This window comes from Nothoprocta perdicaria, unplaced genomic scaffold, assembly GCF_003342845.1.
Source record: "Nothoprocta perdicaria isolate Ctin4 unplaced genomic scaffold, notPer1 scaffold_0, whole genome shotgun sequence".
NCBI classification, from domain to species: domain Eukaryota; kingdom Metazoa; phylum Chordata; class Aves; order Tinamiformes; family Tinamidae; genus Nothoprocta; species Nothoprocta perdicaria.
Window position 1 is genome coordinate 2,913,826 of NW_020454092.1, and position 12,444 is coordinate 2,926,269.

General features: G+C 41.7%; 1 protein-coding gene across 1 annotated transcript in view; it reads left to right on the plus strand.

Annotated features, from left to right (window-relative positions):
* The window catches only part of COBLL1 (cordon-bleu WH2 repeat protein like 1), a 45,465-nt gene that overhangs the window by 27,992 nt on the left and 5,029 nt on the right, over nt 1-12,444 (plus strand). The window contains exons 10-13 of the mRNA XM_026036726.1: nt 45-113; nt 5,731-5,989; nt 7,989-8,074; nt 9,398-11,001. Coding sequence (XP_025892511.1) covers nt 45-113; nt 5,731-5,989; nt 7,989-8,074; nt 9,398-11,001 — 2,018 coding nt within the window. The remainder of the gene's footprint in view (nt 1-44; nt 114-5,730; nt 5,990-7,988; nt 8,075-9,397; nt 11,002-12,444) is intronic.

Sequence of the window (12,444 nt, forward strand, 5' to 3'; positions counted from 1 at the left end):
TGAGGCAATACTTTTATTGAAAAGGTTTATTTAATTTGTTACAGTAACAACAGAATTAACATCTGCTAAGGATGCTATAGAAGAAAATGCCACTGAAATACAGACTGAAACAGGTTAGTTTTCTTCCAAATGTGTTTGTCAAATCTATTTTACAGTAAGCTATTATAATTCATAGCAATAAATTTCTATCCTACAGATGTGTCTTCAGTACAGGATTATTACAAGGCCTCAGATCAGTTAATTTATGGTTTCAAGTACAGAATATAGCGCTCTCAAAGACATTTTATCATCCTGTATTCAAGGAGATGTTTAGTTTAACAAACTAAACATTTATCCCTGTTTTACCCTTTGTACCACAAACTAGTCACAAAATTTAGTGATTTTTGTATATCCCATAATAAGCCATACAAAAGCTGAAATCCAATCTTGTTTTCAGAAACTGCTTGTGTGCCCTTGACCTATGTGAGTTGAGTCTAGGAGCAAACCTGTGCCTGCCTTTTCCTTCCATCCAGAACAGCCTTTGAAAACATGAAAACATAAAATGTACACATAGGTAGTTGTACTTTCATATAACAATAATAAATTGTGATATACAGAGGTACAGATATTTAGAGTAAAATATAGATACTTAGCTGCTGAATAACTTTTTTTTTTTTTTTTTTTTAAATTCAATATGCCTGTCTGTAAGCACCTTATGGTAGGATTCAGACACAAGAATCAAGTCACAGCTTCTAAGAGTCTTCTAAAATTTGCAGATGCTTTTAGAATAGTAAGCGTCAGTGCAGTCTGGAAAAACCGCTTGCCCAAGTGTTTGGGCAAGGTGAGGCACTAGCAGCGAGCTCGTGGGGCGCCACACGCGCTGTGTGAGGCTGGACACTCGAGTTTCTCACTAGTTGACAGGAGCCCTTGAATACTTTTCCAGCTGGTTTATTGGGGATGTCAGTCAAACTAGTTGGACTGGAAAACACAAAACATGGAAATGTATTTAGAACCATGTAAAACATATGCTAGACTGTGTGAACAGATGACCACAGACGCAGTATGTGGCATATTAGTGTGCACTGAGTTTCAATGGCGATTTAAATTACCTTGCTAGAAAGTAGTAACTCATGTTCAAAGGTGCATCCTCTGCCTCTGCTTCCTGTTTGGGTTTGGAGCCTCTGACAAAAGTGCAGTAAACATTGAGGGCTGTAGCTTCTCCTCTGTACTCCAAAGCTTTCTGGCCTTTGGAAAATGAGTACCAAAATCTGAATTAGTCTTGAAGGTTCCCTGTGAAAGAGACTGTAAAGAAATTGTAAGCTGTAGTTATAAACCATGAAAGTAATTAAGGGATAATGGAGACTCAGTTTACCAAACTCTTTGGATTCCCTTTGAAAATAACTGATCTGTGTTGAAAATCTCCTGGCTGCTCTTTTGTTGTCGTTCTAATGCTTATGTTCTTTAATCTGCAAATCATTGTAGCTAACAAATCTTATTTCTGAAGTACTCCTTTGATATTGTCAAAGCTGCTGTTCCAGCCTGTGTCTATCATAGCCTTGAGTTTGCCAGCCACGAACAAAAATCTCTCCAGCATCTGAGTGATGAAAATATCTTCACTTGTAATGCAAACACCCTGATGCACCTGAAATAAGATCTAAATATTGGTTGTAGTTTTGTTCTTTATAATGTTATGTAATGTTTGTGTGTGATGCTAGTTAAAAGCAAAACACGTGACCTTTTAGTGTTTATTAGTATTTGATTTTCTGTGTTTAAAAGTTTATTTATCCTCAGGATGAGCAAATTTATCATGCTCTGATACAATTAACTCATCTTTACTGAGCTTTACTCAACGGTTGAGCCCTGGGATTTATTTTCTCGGTATTTATTCTCTTGTCCTGCTTGTGATGTCCTCATGCCATATCCTGTGCTGAAGATTCACAGTAATGTAAAGGCCCGGTCCCATAGCACAGCTGCATTGCTGTGCTTCTCGTGGGTTGCTGCTGCTCTCTGGTGGCTGTTCTGTGGCCTGTTGTAAAAGGTCTTTTCAGGGAAGCCCATCGTGCCGAGAGCAACAGCATTCATGGGCAGCAAGTCCAGTTGTGCTCCTCATCTCCTATCCCTACTCAAAAAATTATGTGTCAAATTGAGAATGGTTTTAAATATGTAAGATATAATAGTTTGGTATCCCTTTAATCTCTCATTTGGATGTAACTTTAACTTTACAGAAACTTAGTATTTCCTTCTATTTTAACACTGCTTGGAGTAGCAGTCTTGTGGAAGCCCTGGTTTGTTCAGTCATGACTGGCGTTCACACAGTAGCTCTTCTATGCATTGCTGTGTTATTAAATTATAAAATTAAGCTGCAAATATAGTATAATCTTCTGCCCTATAATGTACCATTACAGATGATCAAGAAATTTTATTTAGTGCCGGAGTAGTGCCTCACTAATACACAGGCCCATTAAGTGGAATTGTGCTGTATAATTGCAGCAGACTGTATGTTTCTGTTGTAAAATGATGTTTTCAGATTTCCATACTGGAAAAACAGACTGTGTTGTGACAGAAGTGGCTTGAAGGTATGCATCTAGAAGAACAAAGTTTTAAGAGAATTAATATGAGCATTTTGAATTGTAAACAACATTTTTTCCTCAACTATGATTCTTGTTTTCCTTCACTAAGCTGTATTAATGCATAGTCTTTTCTTTTTTCCTTAAGGAAAGAGTGAAATGATATAAAAAAAGAATTACTGATTTTTAAATAGTTTTCTATTAAATAAATCTCTTGCTATAATCTTCTTAGTTACAGTATCTCTTAAGAACTTTTTGAAGGCGTCAAGGGCAAAGGCACTGCGAGATTTACATGATGCAGTCAGTCAGTCTGCCTGGTTGTGGTACTTGCAGACATAATGGCTGTAGAGCAGTATGAGCCTCTTATCTGCTGAGGAAAGAGTATTCTTACTGACTCAAGTGAGACTTCTGGCGGTATAGCAGGCATTTTGTCACAGTTCTATGGGTTTTAGCACTGTTCTCTTGGGACCATTTACAGCTTATTCCCTGAGAAGATCAGGCATTAAACATAGACAGCAATGCAATTCATACGCTTTGCTATCTGAGGCTGTTCACTTGCTTCATATGCATGGTACGTGTATGTATGTATAAGTACAAATATAGAACAAGGAAACAGTATGGATACAGTACCTGGCCAGGGTTGCCATAAATACTTCGTAATGATATTTTGCATATGAAAGTTATACATTTTGGGTCTGGAAATGACCCACAAAAAATTTCCACAGTTCCTCTGGCAAGTTACCTGAATGGTGTAAATGAGGGATGGTTGTTTTTTGCAGCTGCTGTTGTTTTGTTTTGTTTTGGATCAAATTTAGACTTTAACCTGCTGCAGCGTGGCAAGCCAGTGGCAGATGAAAAGCCACCAATTGAAACCAACCCCAAGCAAGTCTGTCCCTGGTGTGCGTTGCTTGTTGGTTGAAACGGTACGTTCGCAGTTTGGCTTAATGAGGTTCCCATCGCAGGGAAGGTGCTGGGGGAGAGGCCCTCGCCTAGCAGCAGTGTCAGACAGGTCTTCTACCACACCAGGCTGGCTACGTTTCCGTCCCCTCCATGGAGATATGACTCAGCCTTTGTGTTACTTCTCCAGAGTAGAAGCAGCAGAGATGACAGCAGCGCCTGGGCACCAAGCCACAGCAACTCCACAATGTTTCCATTGGTCTTGTCAGAAATACTGGCAGGGTTTGGTTGTGTAATTCCGGTTTCCATAGCACATTGAGCTCTGTGATGGGGGTTCTGTGAGTCCACTTTTCAGGCATGCTAGTGCTTCTCACCTGTCCCAGAGATGGTGTTTTGGAAGCTGGTGGTTGTGGAACAATCTGAGCAGATCTGATATTTGTCCAGGTTATGTTTTGGTTTTGCCTAGTGACATATATACTTACGTACATATAAACCACACTGCTCCCACTAAAATTGTTTACCAAAATACTAGTGTATATGTGCATTTTCCATAGGTGGAGATGAAAGAGTTGAAAAGGAAAAACAAAGCAAGAGGGAAGTTCCTGTGTGTAAGGGGCTCGGGAGGAGCGCGGCGCGGGTCGCGGCTGCGCGCAGCGCTCGGGGCAGGGCCAGCGGCACCGGCACCGCCTCGCAGGCGGCCCCGGCCCCGCTTGCCCTGCGCCCTGAGTCACCCCTGCTTCCCACCTGCAGCACCTGTTGAGCACGCTGCTTGAAGGGCAGCTCCAAAGCAGCGCGGCAGGGCAGCACGGCAAAACTGATGTGCAGCTAACGATTCTGCCTTTCCTGCCTGCTCGGTGCCTGTGCATGTGGGACGGCTCTTGCTGAAGGCTTAGCTGATGGCCTTGTTAGAGCAAAGTTCTTCTTCTGAATAGAGATTTCCTCCAAGTCTTACACAGTTCCATTAATGTCTCTGTAGCACTATGTACTTGTCAAAATGTTTGGGATGCACCACAGGGTACCCGTTTGTAGAAGTCAGTTTAAGGCTTTTCTTGAACGAAGCTTATACTCTGCAACCTGCTGCTTTCTAGCACTGTTTATTCAGTATTTTGTTATCGTTCTTTGCCTTTAGTTAGGGTAGGTTTACACCTAGAACTTTTCTGGTACACCTGTTCCACAGGAGTCTGCAGCTGAACTGCCTGAAGCCTGAGAGCAAAGTGCCCAGGGTTGCCTTGCTTGGCTCGGGCGGCAGGCACCGCTGCTAGGGCTGCGTTGCTGCAGGTAGCTTGAGGAGGTGCCATGTTGCTCTGTCGAGATGAAATTGGAGCTATTTGGTTTGTGTTACAGAACACAAGTTGCAAAGCCAAGAGGTTAATTGTACAGCCTACTTATTAATATTTGAAAAATGTGAATCAACATCTTGTTGTAGGAAGAATCCTGGCAGGAAAGTGAAGCCAGGGACAATGAGTTCTTTGGAAATCAAATAAGAGGGTGGATTAGTCTAACTCTAGGTATACCAACTTGTGCGTATCCTAAACCAGTAACTAAATCTTTTAGCTTAACTGAGATTGAGCCGAAAAGTTTATTATTGTCACGGATTAATGCTCCTCCAGGCTTTTTTGAGCACTTCTGTGGTAACACAGGGCAGCTCACAAGACACTTCTTACCATATTTTAGTGGAGTCAAGATAATTAAGGCAAAATTTTGACAGTGATGAGCTTACTTATTTAAAACCCTGGCAGAGCTGAGATCTGACTTTTTTTTTTTTTTTTTTTTTTAACATTAATACTGATCTAAATGAACTATATATTTTAAACCTGATTGTAGATTTAAGGAAAGTAGCAAGAACTCTGAGTAAAAAAAATAATTGGTCTATCTCTGTGAAATTTGAGATAATGATATTGTTAAATATGCTTTATATTTATATTTATATTTATATTTATATTATATTTATATTTTATAATATATTTATATTTACATTTGGGTAAACAGAGGAAAAATATCTACTAGTTACAGAGGGACAGTAGCATGGGGATGAGCATGTCCTCTTGTGTAAAAAGGAATAAATGAAATGAACTAGAAAATAGTGTTTTAAATAAAGCTAAAACTCAAAATGAGTGGTGGGTTTTGTTAGTTTGTTTTCCCTGAACTATGAAGAGAGCTCTTCTCGTTTTGCCTTATTTAAACTGTTTAGGCTGACTTTGTGGTCTCTTTGTCTCTGCCCTCTGACTCGCTGTTTGTGTGTGTCTGGTGTTTGCACTTGTGTTTCTGGCGGCCTCCCGGAGCGCAGCCGCAGGGAGCGCAGCCGGCAGCCTGGAGGGCGATGCCCAGAAGGAAGAGAGGAGCGTGCGCCCGGGAGAGGGGACGGAAAGGGCAGCGCCCGCTCCGAGGACAGCAGAGGCTGCTGCAGCCCTCAGCTCTACTGAGCTGCCTTTGGAAACTGAGGAAAATGATGCTGCTTCCTCAGCTCCCGCTCCTGGCAGTGTTTCTGTAGACAACGCGCAAAGCCTCAAGGAAGAAAAACAAGAAAATATTAGCACAGATGGCAAGTAAGTACGCCTTGTGACAGAGAAGGGAGCACTGGGGGGGTGCGGGGGAGGCAAATAAAGCACAGAGCGCTGCTTCATTGTGGAGCACAGAATAGAGGATTATGAGAGAGGAATGAGCTTCATAAGCAGAGGTTTCAATTGCAGCACTCTTCTGGACACACTAATTCCATCTGCTTTTCAACAAAAAGGAACAAGAAGTGTTCTGCAGGCTATTTGATTTGCTGCAAGCTGAACCCTAAAATACCCAGCATATTTACCAGGACAATGTGCTGTGGAAAATGGTGGATTGACTTTTAAATGAGAATTCTAACTTTCATTCTTCAATTTTTTGGGGGGAGAGAGTGGGAATCAGGTAGCCAGGCCATCCCAGTTCTGGGCACAATCATCTACTGCTTTCATATCTTTTTTTTTTTTTTTTTCTTCCCTGTATCTTAGTTATCTTAACCTGCTCGATCCATCGGCTCTCTGGAAATCAGGTTAATTCTTCCATTTTAGGGATAAGCACATAGCTTTCCTTAACCTCTCCTTTCCTTCTGGGTGATGCTGCAGGCCGGCCCTTCAGCGCGTGGCTGGAGCCGCTGACCCAGCGGGAGCCAGGGCCGTCTTGAAAGGAGCCCTGGGTCTCCAGGGAAGCCCCTCTGTGTTCATTCAATTCCCTAGCTCCGAGTTCCCCGGGACAAGTGAACTGGCAGCTGTTCCCAATTCAAACACAGACAGACCTGTTACCCTATGTGACTGTACCCAGGGAAACTCTGGCACTGGCCAGGAACCTCCAGGGTGCTAGAGGGCTGGGACTGGCATCTCAAGAGTCTTTTTAGGCAGCCCAGATGAGCTGGTGCTTAGCAGGAAGGAAAAAAATAAAAAAAAAAAAAGTTTGGGCTTTGTTTCTTTATTTCAAAAACATTTTGGCTTGTGAATATCTGCAGTTCATTCTCTCAGATATGTGATGTATAGGAGCAGTAGCAGTTTTTTCAGCAAGCACTGTGAGCACTTATGCCATGTTTAATGGTTTATTGGACCCTTTAGACTGTGCAAGCAGATGAAGAAGAATGTTATTCAAGAATTTATCATTTTAAATTGTTTCAAGCAGATATTTCAGCTCAGTTGGTTCCTGATAACTAATAAATTTGAAGTGGAAAATAAATGAGAACATTCATAATGCCAGCGTTTGCAACTAGAGAAAAGCATCTTAAGTGGAGGCTTAAGTCTGAAGTTCAACTGTTTTAAAAAATGCACTATAATATTTGAATATTATATTAGCCTTTTTTAATGTACCTTTTAAAATCAAGTACTTATTGGGTCTTCTCTTCCCCTGTCCTGTCCCCCAGTCCCCCCTCCCCCCCAAAAAAATACCCCCACTAGCTCTGGTACAGTTCCCGGTTACGATTTGAGGGCAAAAGGAATATGCATTTGCAAAAGCTCTAGCATGCCATAACATTTTTTTTTCCATATTTCTGTGTTGTTTTCAAGATTTCTCTTTGAATGATTAGACATTTTTTCATTCCACTATTTAAAAAAGTCTGCGCTGCACATTTTCATGTGCAGTGAGTGGCTCGAATAACTTCCTCTGTTTTGTATATGCGGCAAAATTGAGGACACTTTTTTTAATGCTGGAGGTGTCAGAAGACTTGGCACTAAGAGCACTTACCTGAATGCTAAGCCCTTGCTCTAGGGGCTTCACTGCAGCGGGGCTGTTGCTGGCAAGGAGGTTGTTCAAAGCGCTGAACAAAAGGTGAACAAAAGGAGCGAGGGAAGGGAAAGGAAAACAGACCGTGTTCTTGTGCAGAGGAGAGTGAGGCTGCATGTCATCTGGCATGTAAAATATCATAGCAGCATTTCCTGTCACTTAAAACAATCTTCTGAGTATTCCAGTGTTTGGCAGAACGGTTTTATTTTGTCCATCTGTGTCTGGAGAATATTGCCAGTTCTCTTGCATCTTTTCTTGTGTTTACTGAAATGAGTGATACCAGCATATTTAATGTACTGTTGTGCTTTGTAGAGGACTCCAGACTAAGATAAGTAGTGAGCAAGTTGCCTTTGAAAAAGATGGGAACCTCAGAATTTTGGATGAAAATAGAAATGATGGTGAGTAGTTCCTATTCATTTTTAATACTTTCAAACAAGTTTGAAGAAAACATTTCCTTTGAAAACAATGACAGTTTAATACAGTGAGCTTGAAGCATGATAAGCCAATTACTTTCTTTTTATTTTCTTGAACTCTGATGTATCCTGTGGGATAGGAGAGCAAAAATTGACTTTTTCTTCTTCCCCTGCCCCCCTTATCCCCTGTAGCTGTAGTGAAAGCTGCGTTGCAGTGTCCTGTGGCAGTGAGGGGACGGGTCTGGGTGCAGCTGTGCTGGGGACAGGGAGGGTGGTTGGGTGCAGAGATCCTCCTGCCAGGGGCTGATGCTGGGGAGAGGCCTCGTGATGTTCGGGTGAAATCGCTGTGAGATTCCTGTGTGAGAAACATGCTATTTAAACACAAGTAATGACGTAGCCACTTGGAAGGAAACAACAGCATCCTAGAGGTACGAGTGTCTCGTAAATTTTTCAATGAATCTAGTGACCTTATTGATGGATTTTCTCTTTTGTGTAATGTTGATCTTTTAGATTAACATTCAGTTTTCCGTAGTCACTACCTTTGCAGTCAGTGTATCTCCATCTGTAAATCATACGAACATACTGCATGAGTCTTACTTGCATTTAAAATTAGCTTTGGCTGCCATTTTTACAACATAATTAAAACAAGGAGAGACATTTTTTGTAAAATGCCACTCCAAATGTTTATTTTTGAAGCACTCCTTTTTTGCAGTATTACAATTTGAGCAGTTTGAGATCCAAATATTTGGGTTTTGGAGAAACCTTGTGGACCACGTACATTTAGTTCACGAGGCAGCAAATAGGCCTGCTGAAGGCTTGGAAAGCTACAGCTGGATGCAGCACTTGAGTCCATAGTTGTACCATTATGCATGTAAACTAAGTATAGTTGACAAAATATTTTATATTAAAGATATAAATAAGAGCCACAGTGGTGTGAAACTAAGTAAAATAGACTTCTCAGCACTGATTAGTCCTTGAAGTCTTGAGTCATTGAGGCCAATGCAGTAAACTGAAATTCATTAATACTTTTAAAATGATTCTGCAACAGGTTTTCTGATTAAACAGGTGCATGACACCAGAGCCTGTTAATTAACGCAGAATACTTGAATAAGAAGGCTATTTTTTGGCAATATTATTCAAAGTATGTCTTTAAATAGATTTTAAAGTAAGTGTGGGAAAAAAAAACATGCTAGTGAGGAACCAGACCTTATAGATGAATACACTGGATTTGGGACTTTGTGTTTTAAGTGGAAAGGTTAAATATTTTCAATATTCATACTAATTTCAGAATCTCTCTTTAACTTGAAGGTGACAATGGTACAAAACTTGTTGCAACAACAGAAGAAGAAAAAGAACTTCAGGCAATAGAAATTACAGCAGTAGATTTTAGAGAAAATAACAAGCTTGAAGCTGACAGACTATCAAACTGCCAGGCATGTAAAAATGACGTCTCTGTAAGTCATAGGAATTATCCTCAAGTGATTCCAGAAATGCAGGAGCAGAAGTCACATCGAAACAGTCTGGACACAGTAAAAACTCAGGATGTTGCAATTCAGACAGGCCCATCAGAGAGCAATTTGGGAAGAACTGCAGTAAAGGAAATTACTGTTCCCCAAGAGTGTGAGTCACTCAGGGGACTGGCCCCTCAACATAACACAGGTACAAACAACCCCCTTGTCCGGCTGAAGCATGGAGGACAAGAAGATGAAGAAATTTTGACAGAATTAAACCTTCAGAGGGAAGGAGAAGGAAATGCCATAAAAGATCAAAGTCACATCTCTATAAATGGTGATAATGTTGTTTCCCCAGAAGCAACAGTGAAAATTCCTGGTGACTCTCCTTTGAAAAGTTACCCTCTTTATAGACAGGACACCAAGCCTAAACCGAAGCCCTCTAATGAAATTACAAGAGATTACATACCAAAAATCGGAATGACCACTTACAAAATAGTGCCTCCAAAATCCTTGGAGGTAATGAAGAGCTTAGAATCAGAAATATCATCAGATTATAAGGATGAACAGGTGTCTGCTCTGGAAAACTCTCTGAAGCCTGAAGACTCCAAAGAACTCATAACACAAACTGAAGTTCCTCGACCTCAAGAAAGTGTGGATCGTTTGCAGGTTGCTTCACAAACTGAACCTAGAGCAGCAAGTGATGCCCTGCCGGGGACGAGCAGCATTTCTGCGCACGCAGGGGCTTCCCAAGGGGAGCTTGCTGCTGAGAGCAATCCAGCGGGAATGCAGCTCCCCAGGCAGCGGGTCCCGCTGACGCTGAGCTTGGATAATGCACATGCTTCTTCTGAGACTCAAGACAGAGCAACTGCATTAAGTCCTGCAATGAAACCTAGCTCTTTTTTTCTGCAAATGCAGCGAAGAGCTTCAGCTCATTATGTGACATCTGCAGTGGCCAAAAGTTCCATTTCTGTTCCCAATTCTATTCAAAATGAAACTAAGAATACAGACATGGAAAAAAGAAAATACTCACCAGATCAAAGTACTTTTCTTTTGAATAAAGCAAGTAGTTTCTCTCCATCAGCAGATGAGCAAAAAGATGATGAGGAAAAAATAATTGAATCCTCCAACTCTCCTGTTAAAAGCAAACCCTTGGGCTTCCCCTCCTGTCAACCAGCACCGTTGAGCTTAAAAACTCTCAGAACTTTTGCAGTCCCAAAGCCATATTCTAGTTCGAGACCATCCCCCTTTGCTCTTGCTGTCTCGTCGGCAGTCAGGAGGTCACAGTCCTTCAACAAGACACGTGCGACCACGGGCCAGGCAGCGAGAGAGGAGCTTCCCGCTGAACCATCCTCTGCGGCTTCTGCAGCCGGAATCTCCTTGGCTGCTTCCATCCCTCCAGTGAAAAACCCTTCCTTGCAGAGCGTGACGGGAGGGTCACACACGAGCCTCGCAGATAAGGTAGCCCTTATTTCTAATCTTCCAGAAACACTGAGCCCCTGGGGCCTCGTTTACAGCAGGGGAGAGACCTGCTCTGGCTAGTCGTTGAACTGCTCGCTTACCACAAGGTGCTGTATTGATACCATGCAAATCTGGTGGTACTGAGCCATGGGGCAACATGTTAATGACACTAGAAAAGAAAGGAAATATTAGAGTGAAAACAGTCTCTTTCAGAATATTAGAAATAATTATTTCTTGCCAGTTTTAAAATCTTATAGTTGGAAGAGCAAAAAAAAAAAAAAAAAAAAAAAAAAATTGAATCATTCACATTGTATATACCTTTTATATGGTCAGAGAGCTCAGGATTTTTTCGTTATGGTTCTGTCTACTTACTGTATCTCAGATCTAGTTCTGTGAGTAATGTGAAGCATTTGGCTTCCAAGTGTTCCTGGCATAAGGAAGCTGAAACTAGGTGTGTTAAAAATTTCACTGGCATAAGAAGTTAGAAGCTTAAAATTACTAATAATCAGCTTTTGTTATCAATCTGCGAATGTGCAGATGAAGATATACTGAAAAAGATAATTAGTGTTCTCACTCAGAGAGCTGTTGTAAGGTGCTCTGGCAGAATTGCTTTCCAGCTGGTATGAACTGAGTGTTCACAATGAAAAAATGACGTATCCACAAATTCTGTGAGATTGAAAGCTGAGCCTAAGTCTAGTGGTCGCCTTTTCTGTTCTGAACAAGTCAGTGGTGTTACAGGGCTCTGAGCTCAGGAGGCGAGAGGCAAGTGCTGTCCAGGATTTGTGTTTGTTGCAGTGTCTCCTTCCCCAGAGACGGACGCTGGGTGCTGCTCTGTTCAGTAGAGCAGCATCCAGTGCGCAGCTCCAGTGCTTAGTGCTCCCTCCCCTCACATGCACCTGGAATTCTCTGGGTAGCTCTTTCTAGGGAAGGCTTGGATATCAAATTTAGGTGCTTAGAGGAAAGCAGAGTGAAAAAAAAAGGTAAAGAAACTCTAGCTCATGTTGAAGCTATGAATATTTTTGCTTGGGAATATGTTGTACCTGATTCTTTGGCTATTTCTAAGAAAACAGTGCTCAAAGAATATTTCAATATGCTGTAGTGTGGTGTCTAATGTGCTTATACTCATCTGTTTATCTTAAGTGTTGTAGGCAATATACAGTTTTCAGAGCTGAGCAGAGAGTAGAGAATGAAGCAACACTGGAATGGTGGCACAGGCTAATATGCAACTTCTTGCCAGGGTGATTTAGTTCTCCATTTGCAACTATCACAGAATCACAAAATATTCAAGGTTGGAAGGGACCTCTAGAGATCATCTAGTCCAACCTTCCTGCTCAAGCAGGCACACCTAGAGCATGTGGCACAGGGTGGCATCCAGGCGGATTTTGAAGACCTCCAGAGAAGGAGACTCCACAACCTCCCAGGGCAGCCTGTGCCAGGGCTCTG